This window comes from Cherax quadricarinatus, chromosome 32, assembly GCF_038502225.1.
Source record: "Cherax quadricarinatus isolate ZL_2023a chromosome 32, ASM3850222v1, whole genome shotgun sequence".
NCBI lineage: Eukaryota > Metazoa > Arthropoda > Malacostraca > Decapoda > Parastacidae > Cherax > Cherax quadricarinatus.
Genome location: NC_091323.1, coordinates 19241232 through 19267978, shown reverse-complemented (window position 1 = coordinate 19267978; position 26747 = coordinate 19241232). Strand labels below are relative to the sequence as shown.

The 26747-nt window shown below is 43.6% G+C and overlaps 1 protein-coding gene across 12 annotated transcripts in view; it reads left to right on the top strand.

Annotated features, from left to right (window-relative positions):
• Nucleotides 1–26747, top strand: part of LOC128690315 (ATP-sensitive inward rectifier potassium channel 12) — a 569607-nt gene that overhangs the window by 535462 nt on the left and 7398 nt on the right. For 11 of the 12 annotated variants that reach the window (XM_053778974.2, XM_053778983.2, XM_053778980.1 and 8 more), the window contains 6 exons: nucleotides 2725–2861; nucleotides 9615–9777; nucleotides 10137–10536; nucleotides 10689–10889; nucleotides 14196–14252; nucleotides 16381–16565. In XM_053778974.2, the coding sequence (XP_053634949.1) occupies nucleotides 2725–2861; nucleotides 9615–9777; nucleotides 10137–10536; nucleotides 10689–10889; nucleotides 14196–14252; nucleotides 16381–16562 (1140 nt within the window). In that variant the 3' untranslated portion in view covers nucleotides 16563–16565. The remainder of the gene's footprint in view (nucleotides 1–2724; nucleotides 2862–9614; nucleotides 9778–10136; nucleotides 10537–10688; nucleotides 10890–14195; nucleotides 14253–16380; nucleotides 16566–26747) is intronic. The other variant, XM_053778975.2, reaches the window with a different exon arrangement.

Here is a 26747-nt window from a genome sequence, read left to right as displayed (position 1 = left end):
TGGTTAAGAAAATCGACCAGTTAATGAACAATACACTTGCGCAGTACTTGTGTATCTTTATCAAACTGTCTGATACAGTAACATATTGTATTCTTGATAAATAAATTTTTTAACGCTTGCCTAACCATCTGGGATGACCTACTTCCGTTATTGGATTTTGTCCACCGGTGACGCAGCCTCCATCTACTTCGCCTCTCCTGTCTCCAGTATATAAGCACCTTATCCGTGCCTTTGCTGTACTTAATCAAGATTGATAGACTAAACACATCTCCATGATGAGAAACTGATTATCTCAAACTACTACTCATGTTTCATCGTTTCTCTTCTGTATTAGACTTATGAAGCCACTGGCTGGCGGAACGTTTGAATAGTATAGATGTCCATGTACTGCGCAAATGTTTCATTATAACGGCTGGTATTGGCACCCTGGATCTAGGCACTCTGCCAGTATAGTAGTTGAAGCTGCGATTCGCCATTTAATAGCACCTCTCTGGTCGTTGTGAAGCATTCATTGTCACTAACTGAAGTTGTCACCTTCAAGCTTGTGTCTTACGAGAAACCTATGGCTGGGCTATATTTAGTGTCCCTATTCACAGTCTCTTAAAAACAAATTTTTCACAGGGAATATGCGTATGGGCTCTGGTGACTCTTGTTGATCGCACGAAATTGCTGGTCGGAAACGATGTATTAACGTTGCTTACAGTATGTCAAAAACCTGTCATTCTGATGTATATAAAAAAGCTCTGGAATGGGCTAAACAACTCGGTATCAGTACTTTATTGCCGATGGTGGTTGTGGCGTCACATGCAGCAGGGCATGAGGGAGGAACCACCTCATGGTGGGGCCTGGATAAACTGTTTAGTGGGATTCAGATGCGGCCGCTTCTCTCTCAAACCTTTTCCCAGCTCCCTTCCTCTGTAAATTCACAGTAGGTATCTTTCTGTGCTCCAGATACTGCTGTCGATTAAGTCGCAGCGCTAGCTGTCTCATAATGGGAAACAGTAAATAAGAGAGAAACTTATGCTGGAAGCATTCCAGCATACTAATGAGGAAGGTTTAATTAACCACCTGGTATGGACAAACACTAAGTATGGAAAATTATAATATATAATATAATATAATCTTTATTTACTACAAGTACATGTACAAGGTATACAGCCCTAGCTGACAACAATGACATACTACTACATAGAAAGCCACTTATGCTGAGCATGTCGGGCAAATTAGGTCAGTGTCCCAGGATGCGACCCACACCAGTCGACTAACACCCAGGTACCCATTTTACTGATGGGGAACATAGACAACAGGTGGAAAGAAACACGCCCAATGTTTCTACTCTGGCTGGGAATCGAACCCAGGCCCTCGCCGTGTGAAGCGAGAGCGTTAACCACCAGGCCAGAGCCCATTAAACATGTATTCGTATTTCCATCGTGTAAAAGATGTAAGGTGATGTCCGTGTCACAATAGTTCCCTGGGTGGCCGTTTAGGAGTCGAGAATTTCTTGACAACAATTGTCAAGATTTTTTTTCTCCTGGCAGCGTATGGCGGTGAAATTTTCTGTTCGTGTCAGGACATGTCATTTGTCAAGTAATGCTATTAATGCTTATAATGCTATTAAACCAGCCCCATTATTTCCAATACCAGAGTGTGGTGAACCTTTCCCTGGGTTGGTTATTGAGTATTGATCCTTTGCCTCATACTTGTATACGTGAGGAATATTTGTATACAGTAACGTGCACCTCTATTCGGTATCGCGAAGCAATACGACTACCATGAATATGGGCTTGGGTGAGACTCTTCACATAAACAGAGGTACCTTGGGAAGTTCAGTTAAACCAGAGATCGAACTTCACATCTAAAATCTTTCATGAATTTCTTCCCCAGCTGGGAATAACAAGTAAGGTCTTGTTTGCATACCATCTAGAAAATGAAAGTGTACACTGTAGTGAAGCACGCATCTCTTGTTAATTTATACCATGAATTAAGGAAAGATCCTAGACTTCACCTTACGAAACTGACAAAGCAAATGCGATAGTAATTGTGGACAAGGTAGATTATAGTGGAAAATTAAACATGTTATTAGAAGACGGAGGAACTTACGTGCCCCTTCAGGTACATGTGCAACTGTTAGCTTTTTTTATTGATGAAGCGTTACACCTACACGGTAGGCTTCTTCAGTCAGATGCAGAGAGAACAGCTGTAGTGGTGAAATATGGATGATGTAATCAGTCCATCAACCTTGGAGAAAAGTATTTGAGGTGGTCAGTCCCTCAGCCTGGAGAAGAGTTCAGCTCCATGGAGCTGAACTCTGCATAGTATAAATTGAACTACTACTGGGGCGTTTGCTGTATCACTCTCCAGGGTTTAGCACATTTTAAATTATGTGCAAACACCCTCCCCCACACTTTTTTTTACAGTATATACATAATATATATATACACTAAGAATGGGCCCTAATCCTCTATTTAGGAATTAAAGTGTTTTTAATGCACAGTGAACTAGTGTTAATGACCTACCTGCAGGTTTTACTCTTAAGAAAAACTCCTGTTTTTTCACTCTTCGAAAATGTTGGAAGGAACGAAAATGTCTGAGTTGCGTTTATAGTTTTTCATCGTTATTGTGTTTCATATGCGAAAGTTTTGTGTTATTCTTGCTAGTGTCTTAATATCTATACACCAAAACCTCTTCAGTGTAAACATCTATATATGGTGTTTGATGTTACAGTGGCGGTGGACGCTGTTGGTGTTCGCCATGTCGTTCATCAGCTCGTGGATGTTGTTTGCTGTAGTGTGGTGGCTCATCGCCTACACTCACGGTGACCTAGAAGAACAACATCTGCCACACAAACAGGAGGAATCCAGGTAATCCCCCATACACACTCTTGTCTTAGGATATTTCCTGTGATGACGCTTTAGAGTGTGAAATGCTGAACTTCATCACACACTACAAGATGCTCCTTCTCATTTAATGACCCTCCTACTGGAGCTTTTCCTTATTTAACAGAACTCGTTCAATAATTTACTCTTCTACTCCTTAAAAAAACATCTTAGGATGTGAACTGGGGATACCAACTTTTGGGTCATCTCTATTTTAGTGCCACACTAGTTTGTATTGCTGTATACTATACCACTGTGGTATAAACCTTGGTAATAAATACCGACAACTTGGTTTAGAAAGACACGTAAGCAAACACTATAACATATTTATTAGAAAACGTTTCGGTACTGGGACCTAGATCACTTCTAACATACAGAGGTAGAAAGACATTATATATAGGCGGAGAGTGAGGTGTGACGCACGTGACCTGAGGAATGTCATAAGAACATAAGAATGGAGGAACACTGTAGAAGGCCTACTGGCCCATGCGAGGCAGGTCCTTATCAAAACAACCTCTGCCTATGATGAGGACGGGTAGACGATGAAATCATGTGACTCCTGTGTTGTTGGGTTGGTGCTGCTTAAGTATCATGTATGCCAATGTTTTTGAAATTTTGTAGTTTCCAGTGTTGCGTTCTATAGTGTCGGTGACGGCGATTAGTGAGGCTTCTAGGCACCGTCGGCGTCTGAGGTCTGGTTCGGTGAGAACGAGTTGTGCCTCATTCCAGTTCATCAAATGCCCCGTGGAGTCTCTGTGGAGGACACATGCGTACCTTACATCGTCTCTGTTAGAGGCATTTCGATGCTCATTCAGGCGGACTGCAAGATCTCTGCCTGTCTCGCCTACATATTTCTTGGGACAGAACCCACAGGGGATAGTGTAGACGCCTGCTGTAGAAGTTAGAGGTGTGGGGCTGCGTTTCGTAGTGAGGTCTTTGATAGATGATGTGTTTATGGTGGAAACGTTGATGTTACTCATAGCAAGTGCCCTGCGAGTATTCGTGGCAACATCGCCACATGGGAGTACTATGAACTGTTTTGGGGGCTGTTCCATGGGCGGTTTGTTGAGGATAGCTTGTGCCTTTAGTCTGCAATCTCGGATGAAGAAAGATGGGAACTGAAGACGTAAAGGCTTGTGTTAGGTAAGTGCATTCTTCTAGAAAACAAGGGCTGGAGATGCGAAGAGCTCTCAAGAAGAAGCCAATGAGGACTCCTCTCTTAGTGCGGGTGTCTTGGTGTGAATAAAAGTGTATAAGATCGTCCTTGTTGGTAGGTTTTCTATACACTTTGAAGAGAAGTTTGTCACTGTCGGGAGATCTGCACAGTAGAACGTCGAGGAAAGGAAGTTTGCCATCATTTTCGAGTTCAAGTGTAAACTTTATTGATGGTTCAACTGCATTGATCTTGTTGAGAAGGGCCTGGATATTGAGACGTCTCGGATAGAAAACCAATATATCATCAACGTATCTTAGCCAGGTAACGGTGTTGGGAATGAGGGTGCTGAATATCTCTCTCTCCAGGTTTTCCATGAAGAGGTTGGCAAGCACAGCACTGAGCGGGCTGCCCATTGCCATCCCAAAGCATTGTTTGTAACAGTTGTCCTGATACTTGAAGAAGTTGAAATTAACACAAAGTTCCACTAGATTGATGAAATCTAGAAGAGGTAAAGGGAGGTCGTGGTTTTCAGTGAGCCTGTCTCAGAATGTTGATTGCAGCGTCAGTAGGAACGTTGGTAAAGAGGGCTGTGACATCGAAGGAAGCCATACTTTTGTTTTTGACATTCAGGTTGGAAATTCGGGAGAGAAGGTCACCTGAGTGTTTGAGGTGGGCTTGACTGATGGTGCCCAGAAGCGCTGAAAGGTATTTGGCAAGGTGGCCGGCTAGTCTGTGTGGTGCACTCCCTATGCCCGAAGTGATAGGCCGTAGTGGGATGCCAGGTTTGTGTGTCTTAGGAAGGCCATACAGGCGTGCTGGTTTCGGTTGACCTGGTAAAAGTTTAAGTAGTTTCTTGCCTTGTTCTGATTTTCGTAAGATGCTACGAGCCTTTTTAAGGAAAGTCTGGGTACTTTGAAGTAGCACTGATTCCGATACAGGCTGGTATGTGTTGGCATCGTTGAGAAGATTTAAGACTTTATTGTTGTAGTCGACAGTGTTGAGTAACACCACACCACCTCCTTTGTCAGCGGTTGTAATGACAATATCATCGTTGTTGGCCAAGTTCCTGAGTGCTTGGATGTATCTTCTGGGAATGACCGGTCTTGAAGGCTCAGTAGCTGCAGCAGTGATAATTCCTTGAACAAAGCCCTTTTGAAACTCGGAGTCTCCAAAAGGTTGGTTCTTGGTTACCATATCCACCAGATTATGTTTCTTGTTAATGCCAGTAGTAAACTTGAGCCCTAAGCTGAGGGCTTCTGTCTCGGTGATGGTTAGTGTATAGGAAGATAAGTTATTTATGATTTCTGGTCGTCCCATTTCGCTCCATTTGCTGTGGGAGCACAGGTCTTGTAGTTTTCGTGATAGCTTCAATTTTTGTTGGATGTTGGCAGTGGTAACTTGGCTGAGTATATATTCTGCAGTCCTTCTGTCAGGAGTAGGAAGTGAAGCACGAATCCTGACAGAAGGACTGCAGAATATATACTCAGCCAAGTTACCACTGCCAACATCCAACAAAAATTGAAGCTATCACGAAAACTACAAGACCTGTGCTCCCACAGCAAATGGAGCGAAATGGGACGACCAGAAATCATAAATAACTTATCTTCCTATACACTAACCATCACCGAGACAGAAGCCCTCAGCTTAGGGCTCAAGTTTACTACTGGCATTAACAAGAAACATAATCTGGTGGATATGGTAACCAAGAACCAACCTTTTGGAGACTCCGAGTTTCAAAAGGGCTTTGTTCAAGGAATTATCACTGCTGCAGCTACTGAGCCTTCAAGACCGGTCATTCCCAGAAGATACATCCAAGCACTCAGGAACTTGGCCAACAACGATGATATCGTCATTACAACCGCTGACAAAGGAGGTGGTGTGGTGTTACTCAACACTGTCGACTACAACAATAAAGTCTTAAATCTTCTCAACGATGCCAACACATACCAGCCTGTATCGGAATCAGTGCTACTTCAAAGTACCCAGACTTTCCTTAAAAAGGCTCGTAGCATCTTACGAAAATCAGAACAAGGCAAGAAACTACTTAAACTTTTACCAGGTCAACCGAAACCAGCACGCCTGTATGGCCTTCCTAAGACACACAAACCTGGCATCCCACTACGGCCTATCACTTCGGGCATAGGGAGTGCACCACAGACTAGCCGGCCACCTTGCCAAATACCTTTCAGCGCTTCTGGGCACCATCAGTCAAGCCCACCTCAAACACTCAAGTGACCTTCTCTCCCGAATTTCCAACCTGAATGTCAAAAACAAAAGCATGGCTTCCTTCGATGTCACAGCCCTCTTTACCAACGTTCCTACTGACGCTGCAATCAACATTCTGAGACAGAGGCTCACTGAAAACCACGACCTCCCTTTACCTCTTCTAGATTTCATCAATCTAGTGGAACTTTGTGTTAATTTCAACTTCTTCAAGTATCAGGACAACTGTTACAAACAATGCTTTGGGATGGCAATGGGCAGCCCGCTCAGTGCTGTGCTTGCCAACCTCTTCATGGAAAACCTGGAGACAGAGAAATTCAGCCCCCTCATTCCCAACACCGTTACCTGGCTAAGATACGTTGATGATATATTGGTTTTCTATCCGAGACGTCTCAATATCCAGGCCCTTCTCAACAAGATGAATGCAGTTGAACCATCAATAAAGTTTACACTTGAACTCGAAAATGATGGCAAACTTCCTTTCCTCGACGTTCTACTGTGCAGATCTCCCGACAGTGACAAACTTCTCTTCAAAGTGTATAGAAAACCTACCAACAAGGACGATCTTATACACTTTTATTCACACCAAGACACCCGCACTAAGAGAGGAGTCCTCATTGGCTTCTTCTTGAGAGCTCTTCGCATCTCCAGCCCTTGTTTTCTAGAAGAAGAATGCACTTACATAACACAAGCCTTTACACGTCTTCAGTTCCCATCTTTCTTCATCCGAGATTGCAGACTAAAGGCACAAGCTATCCTCAACAAACCGCCCATGGAACAGCCCCCAAAACAGTTCATAGTACTCCCATGTGGCGATGTTGCCACGAATACTCGCAGGGCACTTGCTATAAGTAACATCAACGTTCCCACCATAAACACATCTATCAAAGACCTCACTACGAAACGCAGCCCCACACCTCTAACTTCTACAGCAGGCGTCTACACTATCCCCTGTGGGTTCTGTCCCAAGAAATATGTAGGCGAGACCTGGAGTTTACCTGGAGAGAGTTCCGGGGGTCAACGCCCCCGCGGCCCGGTCTGAGACCAGGCCTCCTGGTGGATCAGAGCCTGATCAGCCAGGCTGTTGCTGCTGGCTGCACGCAAACCAACATACGAGCCACAGCCCGGCTGATCCGGAACTGACTTTAGGTGCTTGTCCAGTGCCAGCTTGAAGACTGCCAGGGGTCTGTTGGTAATCCCCCTTATGTGTGCTGGGAGGCAGTTGAACAGTCTCGGGCCCCTGACACTTATTGTATGGTCTCTTAACGTGCTAGTGACACCCCTGCTTTTCATTGGGGGGATGGTGCATCGTCTGCCAAGTCTTTTGCTTTCGTAGTGGGTGATTTTCGTGTGCAAGTTCGGTACTAGTCCCTCTAGGATTTTCCAGGTGTATATAATCATGTATCTCTCCCTCCTGCGTTCCAGGGAATACAGGTTTAGGAACCTCAAGCGCTCCCAATAATTGAGGTGTTTTATCTCCGTTATGCGCGCCGTGAAAGTTCTCTGTACATTTTCTAGGTCGGCAATTTCACCTGCCTTGAAAGGTGCTGTTAGTGTGCAGCAATATTCCAGCCTAGATAGAACAAGTGACCTGAAGAGTGTCATCATGGGCTTGGCCTCCCTAGTTTTGAAGGTTCTCATTATCCATCCTGTCATTTTTCTAGCAGATGCGATTGATACAGTGTTATGGTCCTTGAAGGTGAGATCCTCCGACATGATCACTCCCAGGTCTTTGACGTTGGTGTTTCGCTCTATTTTGTGGCCAGAATTTGTTTTGTACTCTGATGAAGATTTAATTTCCTCATGTTTACCATATCTGAGTAATTGAAATTTCTCATCGTTGAACTTCATATTGTTTTCTGCAGCCCACTGAAAGATTTGGTTGATGTCTGCCTGGAGCTTTGCAGTGTCTGCAATGGAAGACACTGTCATGCAGATTCGGGTGTCATCTGCAAATGAAGACACGGTGCTGTGGCTGACATCCTTGTCTATGTCGGATATAAGGATGAGGAACAAGATGGGAGCGAGTACTGTGCCTTGTGGAACAGAGCAGAGATCTTGCAGTCCGCCTGAATGAACATCGAAATGCCTCTAACAGAGACGATGTAAGGTACGCATGTGTCCTCCACAGAGACTCCACGGGGCATTTGATGAACTGGAATGAGGCACAACTCGTTCTCACCGAACCAGACCTCAGACGCCGACGGTGCCTAGAAGCCTCACTGATCGCCGTCACCGACACTATAGAACGCAACACTGGAAACTACAAAATTTCAAAAACATTGGCATACATGATACTTAAGCAGCACCAACCCAACAACACAGGAGTCGCATGATTTCATCGTCTACCCATCCTCATCATAGGCAGAGGTTGTTTTGATAAGGACCTGCCTCGCATGGGCCAGTAGGCCTTCTACAGTGTTCCTCCATTCTTATGTTCTTATGACATTCCTCAGGTCACGTGCGTCACACCTCACTCTCCGCCTATATATAATGTCTTTCTACCTCTGTATGTTAGAAGTGATCAAGGTCCCAGGACCGAAACGTTTTCTAATAAATATGTTATAGTGTTTGCTTACGTGTCTTTCTAAACCAACTTGTCGGTATTTATTACCAAGGTTTATACCATCTTGTCTGACACTGCAACACTATACCACTGTATATTATGTTACTGTATAGACATGTATATAGGTGGATGAATCTTAAGTCTGTGTGGCCTACTAGTTTAAGAACAGACTTGCCATCAGTTCCAGTCACCACACTTTTCTTGAGTTGTTAATGTGTATGATATCGTGAGCATAGCAGTTGTGGTGCTGGCTTGTCTACATGTGTGGGTAGATTACAAACCAGCTACACTTCTTTATGATGGCTTCAGCATGGCGATTGTGGTGCTGGCTTGTCCACATGTGTGCAGGGAATGTGACTCGCTTGCAACCTTGAGGTGTGCTGGCTTTAGCTAGTGCAGGTGTGAATGTTTGTGGATTATTTTGCTATGTATTGATTGTATTGCATGTCAAAAGCTGAAATGTTGAGCATATTACCTCGTGCTACAGATAGTGTAAAGATTCTTGCCCTTTGGCATGTAAACCCCACGGGTAATGAACATCTGGAGTGTACCTGGAGGGTGTTCCGGGGGTCAACTCCCCCACGGCCCGGTCCTTGACCAGGCCTCGTGGTGGATCAGGGCTTGATCAGCCAGGCTGTTACTGCCGGCCACAAGCCTGTTCAGCTCCCTCTTGAAGACAGCTAGGATTTTATCGGTAATCCCCCTTATGTATGCTGGGAGACAGTTGAACAGTCTTGGGGCCCTGACACTTATCGTGAACACCTGTAATTTCACTTTGTGTTTCCCTGGCCAGGTGGACGCCGTGTGTGGTGAACGTGTTCAGTTTCACTTCGTGTTTCCTGTTCAGCGTGGAGACTCAGCATACTATCGGTTACGGGTCCCGTCACACCACAGAACAGTGTCCAGAGGCCATCTTTGTTATGTGTCTGCAGAGCATCACGGGTGTCATGATACAGGTGTGTCCTTTATATACTCATTCCCAGAGTTAAAATTAATTTTATTCATATGGACGTTCTGAGCTAAGGAAAAAGTATACCTCCATTTCTTTGAATTAAAAGTTTTTAAATAACTGCTTCAGATTAAACATTACTTGTTCTAAGTAACACCAAATTAAACCTTACTGTAGAGAGCGCCCAGCCTTCAAGATAAGTTCTACATTGGATGTAGCATCAAAGTGTGAATGATGAATGTTCGTGTAAACATTGCTAGCTATCATTCATTGGATGTAACATGTATGACTGAATGGGAAGTTGACACTGATGTCTATCATAACGATATGTAGCATGAATGCTGAATACCTCTGCCTCTCCCTCAGGCCTTCATGGTTGGCATCGTGTTCGCCAAACTCTCTCGTCCCAAGAAGCGCACGCAAACACTCTTATTCTCTCGCAACGCGTGTCTTTGTCTCCGTGACGGCGAGATGTGTCTCCTTTTCCGCGTGGGAGACATGAGGAAGTCTCACATCATCGAGGCTCACGTGAGGGCCCAGCTCATCAGGAAGAGAGTCACGCGGGAGGGAGAGATCCTGCCCTTTTTCCAGTACGAGCTGGACGTGGGTTACGACATCGGAGAGGACCGCATCTTCTTCATTTGGCCCATGACAATGGTGCACAAGATCAACGAGAACTCTCCCCTCTACGATCTCTCCGCCCACGATCTGCTCCGGGAGAAATTTGAGATAGTCGTCATACTAGAGGGCGTAATAGAGTCCACAGGTCAGTACCCTCAACTCTTGCATTAAGTATTAACTATGTGTGACGATGTGGCTATGATTGCTTCTGTAGTTCTCATCTCTAGCCTCATAGCTCTCATCTTTAATTTACAAGTACTTTACTCTTATTCATTAACCATTTACTGTCTCGTGCAGGTATGACTACCCAGGCGCGGTCATCCTACCTGCCCAACGAGATCCTGTGGGGTTACCGCTTCGAGCCCCTGGTGACCTTCAACAAGGAGCTTGGAGAATATGCCGTCGACTATTCGCTCTTCAACAACACTTACCAGGTCAACACACCTCTGTACTCCGCTAGGGAACTTGACAGACTCAACAGCCAGGCGTCGACACCAGGTGAGTGGTTGGGATCCAAGTAGGACACTGGGACACCTATTTTGGAGTCGTGGCTCTGGTCGCAACTTTGCTTCTTTAGATAGTGATATAATGACTTGAAACTAATGTAGTGTTAAACCCCTAAAAGAATCGTGGTAACTTTTCTAGCAAGTCAAAAAATAGTATTTGTTTATCTCTGGTTGCTTAGTTTTTAACAGCGGTATATTATTAATTTATCAATTCCGTGATCATTCCATGACTTGGTAAACAACAATAATGTTGCGCTGTGGCATAGCCTATGCATCACTAGCAGACAAAGGGTCGTGAGCAAGAACCACTTCCAAGCAGAAAAGGTCAAGGTTAAGTACATCAGTCACCGCTGAGAAAATATTTGATATCTGCAAAACCCAATACAAAACTAACTTTCAAAATGTTCCGTATACATGAATGAAATTTTTCGTCATAACCGTGTAACTTCAGTGTTAAATTATATATTCTGAGAGTCCCTGCGTTGGCACACAAGCCATGCCGCACACTGCAGGGGTCGTGTGACAAGATAATTTATCTTGATTGTTATTACTGCCCCGATTCTTTATTATTCAAGTTTGTTTGGAAAATTCTGTACTACATGTTTTATAATATAAGCGCCCAGTGATGCATAGTGGACTAATGTCTACAGGAGCTGGTGGAAGAAAAGAATAAAACCAGGTTGGAGGGGAGAGTGAGTGAGCTGTAAGTGTCGATAGAGAAGTGCAACAGTGTACATTATACACTTCTAATACGATATATGGACGTGGACGTGGAAGAAGGCATAGATACGTTGGAGTAAGTGGTGGTGGTGGTGGTGGTGGAGGAGGAGAAAGCAGCAACAGAAGAGTTGGTGGTGGAATGATACAAGTTGCTCAATCACATACATTGCAGGAATATGAACGTGAGACATGCTTACCTTTACTTCCAAAACAAAGCTTGTTCTAGACAGACCATCTCACGGTTTTGAGCATTTAAAACCAAGAAGTAAAAATGCACCTATCTTTACTGAATAAAAACATCTAGCATAAATATATTTAGTCTACGTGAGAAATGGTCAACATACAGTGCATACGTGTACTTGAAATAATATTTAGTTACAAGTATCCATCTGTATGCATCTTAAATGATACAAGTATCAAGGTGTAGAACTTGCTTGCACATGACCCCAACTCACCATAGTTCTTGTGTCCACGTGCCATTTAGTCAAAGAATAAGTCTACAGAATACAGTATGTAGACACCGATAAGACAGTCAAGAGCCAAAGTCCATTCGATCCGAGAACAGACTGAATCCACAAAACTGGGTAAATTATAAATCCACTTACTACTTAAGTATGCATAAGCAAACTCTTCCTGAGACTGAATCCACACCAGATAACGCAGAAGTAAACACCATACCACAAAACATACGTAAAGACTAACACCACCCAAAACGAGTCGGTCAATTCCAAGACATTGTACCGGACAGATGCATCCAGAAACTAAATACCAGGTAACCCCCACAACGGCTGTGACCCAAGAGCAGAACACAGTTCACACACTTCCTAGTAGTGATACCTCTCTCCGACTTATTTTCAAACATGACACGGTAAAGTAAGGTAATACGTGTGCTCTTGAAAGTTTATCAGCATTTTATGTACGAAGTTCAGTGATGACCCTTCGTCTCAGAGCAGACTGCGTAGAATTTCCAAAATGACATTGTAAGGCGTGTGTGTATGAGGCTGTTAATGGAGACGGGGCAACTGCTCTCGTCCATTCCTGTTGGCAGCAAATCGCCGACTGATGACCTCTGAGTCAAAACATAATCACACCCACCGCTTAGGAAAATAATTGATGCAAGGCGGCATCAAGCGCCTCTACCCTGTTGCCTCACAAAAATATAAAAATTATAAATATAGAGAAAATAATATTGGTTATTAAAAGAATATGACCTGGACATTGTCTCAACTATAGGCAGATATGTATGACTTGTTATAATAACAGTAAACATTAATAATTAATCACTACACACAAATACTACATAATGTATAGATGTATTGTAAAATACATCAAGGTGGAGTCTGTCACAGCCTCTGTCACAACCCCGGATTAAAGGGCGCCCTTTGATATACTGGGTCACTCCTGAGAGAGAGAGAGGTACACTTTTCTCCGTTGTTTATCACCTCGAGGACGTCGCCTTCACACCACACGTCCAGCGGTCATAACTCTTGAAGACCTACTTCCACTGAAGTCCCGCTTACCTGTGTCAGTGCCTTTGATGCGTCTCATCTGACACCAGTATATAAGCATCAATCTTCCTGCCCGTGCTTCAGATTCTTTAAGACAACGGTGCTCACCATCTGACGGATTGATTACCTCGTCTTCCATTATCTTCAGTATGTATTTCTACAGTCTTCAAATTATGTCCATGTATTGTACTGATAAAGCCACTGGATGACGAAACGTCTACAAAATAAAGATACCCAGATGTTGCAAATGTGTCTAATCATCTTGTCGGCATTGTATACCATTGATATACAAGATACAAGAAGAATAGGTCACAATGCACAGGCTATAAAAATTCACAGCTAGCCCTTATATTGGAAGTAAAAATTAGATGACATTTCGATACGCATTGTACCATTATCAAATCGTGAGTGACTTTATATAGACTGCTTCGAGATGTCGTTCGTTAACACTAACAATTCGCGAAATAGTTATAAACTGAAGACTCCATTACAGAAGTGAACGCAGCTTTGAAAGTGAATATGTTGGTGCATTGGTAAACATATAAAGGTTGAGAGAGGTATTCAGTTTAGAGAAACCACTCCAGAAATGTTCTACTGTGTTGCAGACGAGAGGCAGTGTACCATAAGAGACATACACATTGCCTCCTGAAACATGGTACATAATGATTTCTAGTTTCCTGCTCCCTGTTGTATATTCTGATTTAAAGACGCCCCACTAGAGGTTCCGGTTGACAACCGGTATGAGCGGAGAGTTCCAGTTTTTCATGTTGACTCTTTCGTGAACTGGTGCTAGTTTTTCTTTAAAAACTACTTTATTATTGTTCACTAACTGTTTTGTTTTTTCCTGGGCTTAAGAAAATAAAGCTTGGTTAGAATATAGACAAATTCTGACACTGTGTGTATTTGTACGGGATTATCTTGCAAATCAAGTAAATGAAAACATTCTCTTGTTTCTTCTGTCTCGCTTTATGTCTCTTTATGTATTAATTCTTGTAGCTGTCTTCTTCAGCATGTTTAACTGATGTGCTCTCTCTCCCACTTTGCCTTGTGTCGACCTGTGGTTCCCTCAGAGCATGATCAGGAAGACTCGCAGCCCCCATCTCCCACCAGGAAGACCATGATGCAAGGTACACGTTCCCTTCCACCAGAGCTGCTTCTGCAACCGTAGAGTTGCGGCCCATCTCCAGGTCTCTGTTTCCTTAATGCTGAGTAGCTGACTATCATCTCTCTATTGATTAGTGGCTCATCTCCATACCCCATCCCTTTCCCTCATGGCCTTTAGAGGATTAATCTCATTATGGATAAACTAGTGGCTTATATCCAGGTGCCTGCTTACCCAATGCTCTTTAGATGGCTTATCTCGCTATGGATAGCTAATGGCTCCTCTTCAGTCCTCTATGCTCACGTAATATTCTCTAGATGGCTAATCTCACTATGGATAGTACATTGATTAGATCATCGCTTATTTATATCTTGCATAAATCAAGCATGTGCTTCGTGCTACACCAGTGGATTTAGTAAGATGCACATAAACTGACAAGATCCCTCTTCCCGGCCCCTGGGCATTTAGATAGCACCAGGCGCTTGACCAGATCTGATTTTAATCTGATCGATGTGTTTTGCCACGCCCATGAATTTAATCAAATGGTCACTCATGCATCCGGTCAGGCCCATGCTTCTTTTTTTAAATACTAAAATCCATGCACTAAACCTGATTTAGTGTATGGGCTCTAGTGCATTTGGCTAGATTAGTCAGTCTTGGTTTGAGTTTGTCACATGTATGTAGTGCGTTGGGCGTGTCGGGACCCCTGGTAATGAACGGGAAGAGAGGCAAAGGCTGCTGTGCAAAGTGGACTCGCCATCAGTCTTTTGCTCATGATTTTCTGGCCCAAGTGAAAGAATATTTAATAGGGTAGTGGCGATGACGACAGGTCCTATATACAAACAGCTAGTTGTACAGGGTACTTCAGAATGTTGATCTTTGGACCTCTTTATGCCATAAAATTCATCACTACAAGACGGTTGTTAATAATCTGGCACAAACACACACCACGCCCATTGACACATGCATACAGGAAATTCTACCCTGTACAGATTGCCACATGAAACTCACTGTGGCACTTTCCAGTAACAGCCATACCGGATACGGCAGTTTTTATAATAACCAGGATGTCTGTAGAAACCTCAGGAACATGTAAAGTGTTTCAGTAATCCTTTTAATAGATAACAAAGCTTTTAATTTTATTTGGTTGTATTTATTTGTTTTAAATAATATTGATATTTTTATGCATTTTTATTAGTTGTACATTTGCTGTGTGAATGGTTATAGCACAGTGTTGAATAGCCCTTCATTTGCAGCATTCTTTGAGTACAGTACCTCAGTCTCGTCCATCCTTTATAAATCTAGCGAATAGTACAGCTCCAAGTCGGGAAAAATTTTTGACACTTGTTTCTGGCATAGCGGTACCTGTTCTGACCTGCACCTGTCAGGATGGAACCCCCTATCCTTGTACTTCTTGCACAGACAATAAATACAGCATTAGGTTAAAAATTTGTCCATTGTTACATTTGTTACCTGCTTTAAGAGGTGGGGTAAAGTGAGCGTACTGCCTTGATGCTGGCGATAGGCTTTTGATCTGATAAAGTGGAGCTACCCTCCCCTTGGATGAAACCTAATTGCTTCAGTCTCAGGAGGGGTATGACTTGTGCGGATTTAGCATAATAATGCGCATGTTACCGCTGCCATTAAGGTATTATTGTAAAACACCTGTAAGTTACGTATAGCGCTACTGTAACTTTATTTCGTATAATTATTAACACAACAATACTGTTTTCTGCAAAGCAAAGAAAAAAAGTCGATCAGTGTACTTTATCGTGGTGTATAAAGCTTATTTATCAATGCTTGCACATGTACACTCCAGTTTGCTGCGTGCGTCACTCGGTATCCTCCAGTGAAATTAACTACACGCGAAATCTTATGGCTAACGAGTTTTGTTATTAGAGTTCGTAAAATTTCAGTATATTTGTGAAGCCGGCATTAGTCTTGTGCCATGGAAGTGCTGTAGTCAAGGTAGTGATTATCCTGAGCCTGGAGTCGGAAGCGCAAGGCCAGCAAGGATAATAGCTGTATGTCACGCGTACAGTGACACACACTGGTCATTCTAGCAGCTCTTGCTGCAGTAGTTAGCGTCACTTTACTTACGATTTAACACATGTTTAAGCCCGAAATTTACCTTGAAATCACATTGTTTACAGTGACGCCCCTGACGCCTGTCACCCCTATGTCTCCCCTGACGCCCATGACACCAACGTCAGCGACTGGCGTGGGTGGGGGGTCGTGTGCTCTGGACCTACACGCCTGCCCACACTCCTCCTGTGACGCTTCACAAGACGCACCTGCCTCTCGACCCCTACTGCACGAGCACGATGATGTCTAGCAGGTGAGTGAGTGAGAAACAGACGGACATACATACACCTCTATAGCTGTACATATACGAAGAATTTTCTTTATTTTTAAGTATCGGTGTATTCTTCATGTTAATGACCCTTAATGACCCTCATGCAGAAACTAACCTTAATGCCGAACAAACTAACTTCACCAGGAGTGTGTGAAAAAATGTATTCTGGGGAAGAACTTTGCATTCTGGGGCCTGAGGGCATTAAGTTAAGTAGGTTTTCCGCGGATTAGCCAGCTATTATTCTGGGAGTGTAATAAGGGAAAGGGTTAGGACTTGGTAGACTAAGATTTAGTGGAGGACACCTTGGCTTCAATAAGGGCACACTTTAAGGAAGAAGAATGCTCTTGAGAAGGTAGTGTTTTGGAATCTCAGGTTAAAGTGTTGAAGAATGAGGTTCTACTTCGGGAGGAAAATAGGAGGCTGAAGCTTTGCCTAGATGGGTTTGGGAGTGAGTGTGAAATGGTGGGAGCTTGTGGGGAAAAGGATACCAGCAGTGAGCTAAAGAGTTGCAGCCACTTTAAGTGGCAAGTGGTTCACAGTTCAGGAAGAAGGAAGATAAGGAAGGTTAATAGAGAAGATGTGAAGGTAGGAAATCTATTCTCTGTTCTCCAGGACGAGTGCTCTTCAGTGGTTAGTGAGGTTAAAGGTATCACTGACTCCCCTGCTAATCAAGGTAAGAATATTCTAATTGTAGGAGATTCTCAGGTAAGATATATGGACTGTGCTTTTTGTAACAGAGATAGGAAGGTCAGACAGAGGGTGTGCCTCTCAGGAGCTGGTGTTGATGACATAATCAGCAGGTTGGATAATATTATGTCAGGTAATGGGAACAAGCCCATTATCTGTCTTAGTGCTGGTGGAAATGACATCAGGAAGAGCAGGAGACAGGAGTTGCTGGATAAGTACAGGTCAGCCATAGAAGTAGTCAGGTCTGAGGGAGGGATCCCAATCATATGTAGCATCTTGCCTAGAAGGGGAGTGCGCAAAGAATGGATGTCTAGGAGAGTTGGTATAAATTGCTGGCTAGACAGGTCCTGCAAGGAACTTGCAATCCCATTCACTGATAACTGGGACAAATCCTATGGCAAGCATGATATGTATGCAAGGGATGATGTTCATCTCTCTGGGGCTGGAGTGGTTGCATTAGCCAATTCAGTTGAGGGAGTCACTGATGACTTGTGTAGGTATTTAAACTGATAGATTATAGAGGTATGGGTGTTTGTGGGAAACAATCAGGCTGCAGTATTAGGGTTGAAAACATCAGATATTACCAGGATACCTCAGGGATATGTTTAAAAGACAATATTCAAAATAAAGTTGCTAGTAAAGGCAAAGTAATTGCTCAACAAACAGAGATAGTAGAGGGCATCAAGTGATTAGCTCCCTCAAGGTTTACTTTACAAGTAGTCTAATAAATAAGATAGATGAGCTAAGATTACTTGCAAGTGCAGGTAATATAGATATTGCTATAACAGAGACATGGTTCAGCTTGAAAGATAGAGAAATGCCTTCTGAATGCAACATACAGGGTTATAAACTGTTGCACACTGATAGGGTCAACAGGAATGGTGGAGTGGCAATATATGTCAGAGATAATTCAAATTGTTGTGTTAGACAAGATGTAAGATTAGAAACATCGGGCACAGAATCTGTTTGGCTACAGTTTCTCGGGGTCGTGAAAAATTGATTTTGGGCGTGATTTATAGGCCCCCAAACTTTGATAGGGAGTGCGGTAGGCTGCTATGGGACGAAATTCATAAGGCATCTAGATATGAAAGTGTTGTGTTAATGGGAGATTTTAACTTTAGACAAATTGATTGGAACAATGTGACAGGAAATCTTGAGGCTAGTGACTTTCTTGATACGGTTCAAGACTGCTTTTTAAAATACTTTGTGACAGAACCAACTAGAGAAGACAATTTGCTTGACTTGGTTCTTGCCAACAAAGAATCACTAGTTAATAATCTTGAGGTTAGTGATGAGCTAGGGGAAAGTGATCACAAATCACTTATTTTCAATATGTCGTGGAATTGCCCAGATAACTGCAATCAAGTCGCTGCACCAGATTTCCGCTTGGCTGACTTCATGGGACTGAGAAATTACCTGAGTGGGCTAAATTGGGATGACCTTACTATGTGTCAGGTATGTAGGGTTGTTTGCCAATATGACGTATTTCAGAGCAAAGTGCTGGCTGCCCAGACAACTTTTGTCCCGAGTAGGGAAATCAGATCTAACAAAAACGATCCCAAATGGATAAACAATAGATTAAAATATCTCGTTGGTCAAAAGAGAGGCATATATAGGCGTATCAAAAGAGGGGAAGGGCAGTTAAGAAATCAATATATTTAATTAAATAAAGAAAGGAATAAGAAAAGGAAAGGGGGATTGTAACGCTAAAGTCGCAAAGGATTCGAAGACTAACACAAAAGGGTTCTTTCAGGTATACAGAAGTAAGATTAGGGACAAGATAGATCCACTTAAGAGTAACTCAGGTCAGATCACTGACATTGATAAGGAAATGTTTGAAATTTTCAATACTTATTCCTCTCAGTTTTTACTCGGGAAGATACTAGCGAAATTCCAGAAATAATAAATTATGTAGAACAGGACGATAAACTATGCACGATTAAGGAAACTAGTGACATGGTCCTCAGACAAATAGAGAAATTAAAACCTAACAAATCCCCAGGTCCTGATGAACTGTTTGTAAGGGTTTTAAAGGAATGTAAAGAGGAACTTAGCATACCTTTGGCTAATCTTTTCAACCCCTCAAGGAAGGTTCCTTGATGTTGGTGAGGGGCTCTTGATTTAGGGAATTGGATCTGTGCTCCAGTTCCCCAAATTAAGCCTGAATGCCTTCCACATCATCCCCCCCAGGCGCTGTATAATTCTCCGGGTTTAGCGTTTCCCCTTTGATTATAATAATAATCTTTTCAATATATCACTACCAACTGGCATAGGGCCAGAGAAGTGGAAAAATGGCAAATGTAATACTTATTTACAAGGCAGGTGACAGGTCCTTAGCTTCGAACTATAGACCATTAAGCCTTCCCTCCATAGTTGGTAAATTTATGGAATCAATATTTGCCGAAGCAATTCGTAGCCATCTTGAAAGGCATAACTTGATTAATGAATCTCAGCACGATTTTACAAAGGGGCGTTCCTGTCTTACGAATTTACTAACTTTCTTCACTAAGGTATTTGAGGAGGTAGATCATGGTATTGAATATGATATTGTGTATATGGACTTCAGTAAGGCTTTCGATAGAGTTCCATATTAGAGGCTGTTGAGAAAACTTAAGCTTCATGGAATAGGAAAAAATTTTTCCTGGGTAGAGGCATGGTTGACAAATAGGCAGCAAAGTTTGCATAAATGGGGAGAAATCAGAATGGGGGCACGTCACAAGCGGTGTTCCTCAGGGTTCAGTGTTGGGCCCCTTGCTGTTCTCAGTCTACTTAAGCGACATAGATGAGGGAATGAATAGCTACATAAGCAAATTTGCTGATGGCGTTCAATTCATTCTAATAAGGACAGAGCATTCTAGGATGATTTGAATAGACTGATGCAGTGGTCGGAGAAGTGAAAGATGCAGTTTAATGTAGACAAATGCTAAGTTCTAAATGTTGGACAGGAAAATAACCATGCCACATATAAACTTAATAATGTAGATCTTAATATTACAGATTGCGAAAAGGATTTAGGAGTTCTGGTTATCAGTAATCTGAAACCAAGACAACAGTGCATAAGCGTTTGCAATAAAGCTAACAGAATTCTTGGCTTCTTAGCAAGAAGTATAAATAATAGAAGTTCTCAGGTTGTTCTTCAACTCTATATATCTTTGGTTAGACCTCATTTAGACTATGCTGCTCAGTTCTGGTCACCGTATTACAGAATGGATATAAATGCACTGGAAAACGTACAAAGGAGGATGACAAAGTTGATCCCATGTATCAGAAATCTTCCCTATGAGGATAGACGGAGGGCCCTGGATTTGCACTCTCAAGAAAGGCGTAGATTGAGGTGTATAAATGGAAAACAGGAATTAATAAAGGGGATGTAAATAGCGTTCTAAAAATATCTAACATAGGACTCGCAGCAATGGTTTTAAATTGGGAAAAATCAGATTCAGGAAGGATATAGGAAAGCACTGGTTTGGATGAGTGGAACAAACTCCCGAGTACAGTTATAGAAGCTTAGACGTTGTGTAGTTTTAAAAATAGGTTGGATAAATACACGAGTGGGTGTGGGTGGGTGCGAGTTGGACCTGACAAGCTTGAACTACTAGGTCGGATGCCGTGCGTCTCCCTTAAGTGACGGAAAACTTTACACACACCCGCGGTACAACATGGCTTAAACTAGCAAAAGATGCTTTTCTGTGCACAAAACTGACACTAAACTATATACTAACATGTGAGAACACTGACTGAGAGGAACTAATTAACACACGACATATATCTTCTCTCAATCTTCTCAACAGTACTGAAATAATTACTAAATACACTCGATGTGACATGTGTGATGTCAGGCGTGATGTTGCAAGGTGACATCAGCAGCACTGTGATGTCAGCAGACATCTCAAGGTGATGTCAGGCAGACATCGTGATGTCATGAAGTTGGGCAGCATCGGCGGTGATGTGAAGTTGGGTAGCAACATCAGTGACGTCAAAGTGATGCGGGCAACAGACCACAGCATGAGGCCTGGGACATCTGGCTTGGTAACCCACATGGCTTGTAGATCCACGTGACATCGCCCACACCCCATGTGGCGTCGTGATCCACATGGCGTCGTGATCTACGTGGCATGCTGATCCATGGGGCTTGCTGATCCACGTGGCATGCTGATCCATGGGGCTTGCTGATCCACGTAGCTTGCTGATCCACATGGCTTGCTGATCTATGTGGCATGCTGATCCACATGGCTTCGAGTGGCCTCGGGCACTCTGATACACAGCTCTGGCAATGAATCACACGAAAAACAGCAGAAAACACAGCAGAGGGAGTGATGCACATAGTGGTGGTAGGCTGGTGAGGTGTGAGTAGGGCGAGCGTGGGTGAGGCAAGGAAACTGCCACTTCCTCTCCCTCCTACAAACACATGGAGAAACTCTCACTGGATGCAGAAATCACCACAAAACTCACCTCTGGCTTGCTGAAACAGCTGTGCTGAGCTGAACAAATATTCCCTGATCCATTGTAGTGCCTTCCCTGTTATCCCTGCTTGGTCCTCCAGTTTTTGCACTAATCTCTTGTGTGGTACTGTGTCAAACGCCTTCTTGCAGTCCAAGAAAATGCAATCCACCCACCCCTCTCTCTCTTGTCTTACTGCTGTCACCTTGTCATAGAACTCCAGTAGGTTTGTGACACAGGATTTCCCGTCCCTGAAACCATGTTGGGTGCTGGTGATGAGATCATTCCTTTCTAGGTGTTCCACCACTCTTCTCCTGACAATCTTCTCCGTGACTTTGCATACTATACATGTCGGTGACACTGGTCTGTAGTTTAGTGCTCCATGTCTGTCTCCTTTTTTAAAGATTGGGACTACATTTGCTGTCTTCCATGCCTCAGGCAATCTCCCTGTTTCGATAGATGTATTGAATATTGTTGTTAGGGGTAGACATAGCACCTCTGCTTCCCCTCTCAGGACCCATGGAGAGATGTTATCTGGCCCCATTGCCTTTGAGGTATCTAGCTCACTCAGAAGCAGCCTCTTCACTTCTTCCTCGGTTGTGTGTACCGTGTCCAGCACCTGGTGATGTGCCACACCTCTCCGTCCCTCTGGAGCCCCTTCTGTCTCCTCTGTGAACACTTCTTTGAATCTCTTGTTGAGTTCCTCACATACTTCCCGATCATTTCTTGTTGTCTCTCCTCCTTCCTTCCTTAGCCTGATTACCTGGTCCTTGACTGTTGTTTTCCTCCTGATGTGGCTGTATAACAGCTTCAGGTCAGATTTGGCTTTCGCTGCTATGTCGTTTTCATATTGTCGTTGGGCCTCCCTTCTTATCTGTGCATATTCGTTTCTGGCTCTACGACTGCTCTCCTTATTCTCCTGGGTCCTTTGCCTTCTATATTTCTTCCATTCCCTAGCACACTTGGTTTTTGCCTCCTTGCACCTTTGGGTGAACCATGGGGTCATCCTGGCTTTTTCATTATTCCTGTTTCCCTTGGGTACAAACCTCTCCTCAGCCTCCTTGCACATTGTTGCTACATATTCCATCATCTCATTAACTGGCTTCCCTGCCAGTTCTCTATCCCACTGAACCTCATTCAGGAAGTTCCTCATTCCCGTGTAGTCCCCTTTCCTGTAGTTTGGTTTCATTTGTCCTGGCCTTCCTGCTTCCCCCTCCACTTGTAGCTCTACTGTGTATTCGAAGCTCAAAACCACATGATCGCTGGCCCCAAGGGGTCTTTCATATGTGATGTCCTCAATATCTGCACTGCTCAAGGTGAATACTAAGTCCAGTCTTGCTGGCTCATCCTCTCCTCTCTCTCTTGTAGTGTCCCTTACGTGTTGGTACATGAAGTTTTCCAGTACCACCTCCATCATCTTAGCCCTCCATGTATCTTGGCCCCCATGTGGCTCCAAGTTCTCCCATTCGATCTCCTTGTGGTTAAAGTTGCCCATGATCAGGAGCTTTGCCCTGCATGCATGAGCTCTTCTGGCCACTGCAGCCAGTGTGTCAACCATCGCTCTATTGCTCTCATCATACTCATGCCCTGGTCTCCTGCTGTTCTGTGGTGGGTTATACATCACTGCAATTACCACCTTGGGACCTCCAGAGTGAAGCGTTCCTGCTATGTAATCACTTTCTTCTCCACTGTCTCCTCTCTCCAGCTCATCAAAATTCCATCGGTGTTTGATCAGCAGTGCCACTCCTCCACCCCCCCTGTTCCTTCTGTCTTTCCTCAGGATCTGGTATCCCGTTGGAAAGATGGCATCTGTTATCATATCTGTAAGCTTGGTTTCTGTGAGTGCTATGATGTCCGGTGATGTCTCTTTGACTCTTTCGTGCCACTCCTCCCACTTGTTTGTTATTCCATCAGCGTTTGTGTACCATACCTTCAGTTTCCTTTCCAATACTGTGGTTTGGGGGCCTGTGGGGGTGGGAGACCTGGTAGCATACTGTGGGATTCTATGATTGGGGGTTGGGTGGAAGCTGTGGGTATGGATTGTATTGTGTGTTGGGATGTTGTGATAGGTTGTGGGGTTCTGAGGATAGTTGTGTGTGTGCTTGCCCTTGCTTCTCTGTTCTGCTCTGACCTCTGCTGGTTCCATCCTTATTTCCTTTCCTATCTCCTTTTGCTTTTTTGTCTTCTCCCTCAGCTGCTGTCTCTGTGTTCTGTCTCTGTCTAGGAACACCTTCTTGTACTCTTCCGAGTTTTTCAACCTTGGTTTCTCTTGGAGGTTCCTGTTCCTCACTGTTTCTGTCCTGAGAATCTGCTTGATCGGTCGGTTTCTCCCCTTCACGTACTCCCCTATTCTCTGAAAATTTACAATCTCGTCCATGTCTTCTCCCCCTATTTCCGTAATGATTTTCCCAATCTCCTTTCTTTCTTCCTGCCGTCTTTCAGTGTGTGTCTTTTCCTCTCTCCCCCGAAGTCCATGGATAAACACTGATTTTGCCCTTTCCTCCTCCCATTGCCTCTCCCTCTCCCTCTGTGACTCTGGTTCCTGTCTGTGTATGGTCATTTTCTCCCTTGATTTTTCCAGTGGCTCTTGGTAGTATGGTTGTGCCTCAGCATTCGACTTATCTCCCTCTCTATCTGCACCCAGCTGCTCTTTCCTGTTACTCCCTGACCCTTCTTTGCAGGCTGATATGACCTTAGCATAATTCATATCCTTCCTTCCTGTTCATCCTCTCAGCTTCATATTCTGTGTCTTCTCTGGTCACTGCCCCTGAGACTTGCTTCAGCCTGTTTACCTCAAACTCTAAGACCCTTACCCTGTCTACTGCAGTTTCGACTTGTGCCTCCCACTTCTTCGTCTCCTTCTCCAACCTCTTTTCCCATTTTGCAGAGAGCTCTTTCTCTATTTTTTTAGAAAGCTCTCCTAATTTTCTCTCCCATTCTTGATTCCTCCTTTTCCACTGCTCCTCCATCCATTCCTCCCTACCAATACCATTGTCATCTGATCCCTGATTCCTACGAGTCCCAACCATTTTTTTATAGTAAAGGAAAGAGAGAGAAAGAGAGAGAGAGGGGGGAAAGGTAGATGGAGAGAGAGGGGGAGAGTGAAAAGGAAAAGGGGGAGAGAGTAAGAGAAAGAGAGAAGAAGAGAAGGGAAAGATAGAGAGAGAGAGAGTGAGAAGGGAAAAGAGAGAGAGAGAGGGGAAGAGAGAGAGAGGGGAAGAGAGAGAGAGAGAGGGGAAGAGAGAGAGAGAGAGGGGAAGAGAGAGAGAGGAAGAGAGAGAGAGAGAGGAAGAGAGAGAGAGAGAGAGGGGAAGAGAGAGAGAGAGAGAGAGAGGGGAAGAGAGAGAGAGAGAGAGAGAGAGAGAGAGAGGGGAAGAGAGAGAGAGAGAGAGAGGGGAAGAGAGAGAGAGAGAGGGGAAGAGAGAGAGAGAGAGGGGAAGAGAGAGAGAGAGAGGGGAAGAGAGAGAGAGAGGGGAAGAGAGAGAGAGAGAGGGGAAGAGAGAGAGAGAAGAATAGAGAGAGAGAATAGAGAGAGAGAGAGAGAGAGAGAAGAATAGAGAGAGAGAGAGAGAGAGAAGAATAGAGAGAGAGAGAGAGAAGAATAGAGAGAGAGAGAGAGAAGAATAGAGAGAGAGAAGAATAAAGAGAGAGAGAGAAGAATAGAGAGAGAGAGAAGAATAGAGAGAGAAGAATAGAGAGAGAGAAGAATAGAGAGAGAGAGAGAATAGAGAGAGAGAAGAATAGAGAGAGAGAAGAATAGAGAGAGAGATAGAGAAGAATAGAGAGAGAGAGAGAAGAATAGAGAGAGAGAGAGAGAGAAGAATAGAGAGAGAAAGGAAGAGAGAGAGACAGAGAGAGAAGGGTTAGAGGGTCAATTCACATAAAGGTGTGAAATCCTGTATATGTGTGTGTATGTGTATGTGTGTGTGCGTGCTACAGCTATTCAAGTGCCTAACAGCAGATCCTGTTCTCGCCTAGTGTATGTGTGTATGCGTGCGTTTATGTAAGCAGTCCCTATTTGCCTCGTATGTACTACATATGTTTTGCATATGTACCCTATCACTTGGTTCCCACTGTACTGTCTTGTGTGCCTAAAATTACGTAAATTCGCGTAAAGATGTGAAATCCTGTATGTGTGTGTGTGTGTGTGTGTGTATGTATGTGTGTGTGTGTGTATGCATGTGTTTATGTAAGCAGTCCTTATTTCCCTCGTATGTACTGGATATGTTTTGCATATGTACCCAATCTCTTAGTTCCCACTGTACTGTCTTGTGCCTAAAATTACATTCAATTCTGTATGCTAGGCTTCGCTAGGCTCTCTCATACTAGGCTACCTGTCATTTACTGCTTAACTCTCCTACATCTCAATAAATTCTATTAAATACCAGTAAATGCTGCTTATACTAATTCTGATAGCTCGAGGAGAGTGACCCCCAATTTCCAGCTAGAGACTGGTGCTGACCCCATGCAACTCAAACTAGGTGAATATTACGTGCGGCTAGCAGTGGAGTAATGTTGTCGTCCCTCCTGGGTACCAGTAGTTGAAAAATGCTTGATGCTTCTCGGTAATTTTTCCACTAACTTTCTGTAGGCACTGTAGTCTCTAGCTCCTCTAATTTTTTTTTTCACTCGCTCACTGTATTTACTGACACATTTATACATATTTCTTATCTCCCTGATCTTGAGTCGCACTTATTCTTCAAATACCCCACTGCGTTATTATGGCAACACTATTTAGGCCTGACACAACCGTTCACCTTCCTTCCAACGGCCCCCACATAGTAACTGTCACTACTTACTAAATTGCTTTTCTGTGATCACTTATATTTCCTTTTTTCGGGGCTTAAGTGATTATATTCACTCCTATGCGTGCACACGCCTATATTCCACACACTATTCCTTATGGTACAGTCAGAAATTACCACCAAAACACGAGCTCAAACCGCGTGACTCCTCCACGAGTGTGTGTGTGTGTGTGTTTGTGTCTGTGTGTGTGTCTGTACTCACCTATTTGTACTCACCTATTTGTGGTTGCAG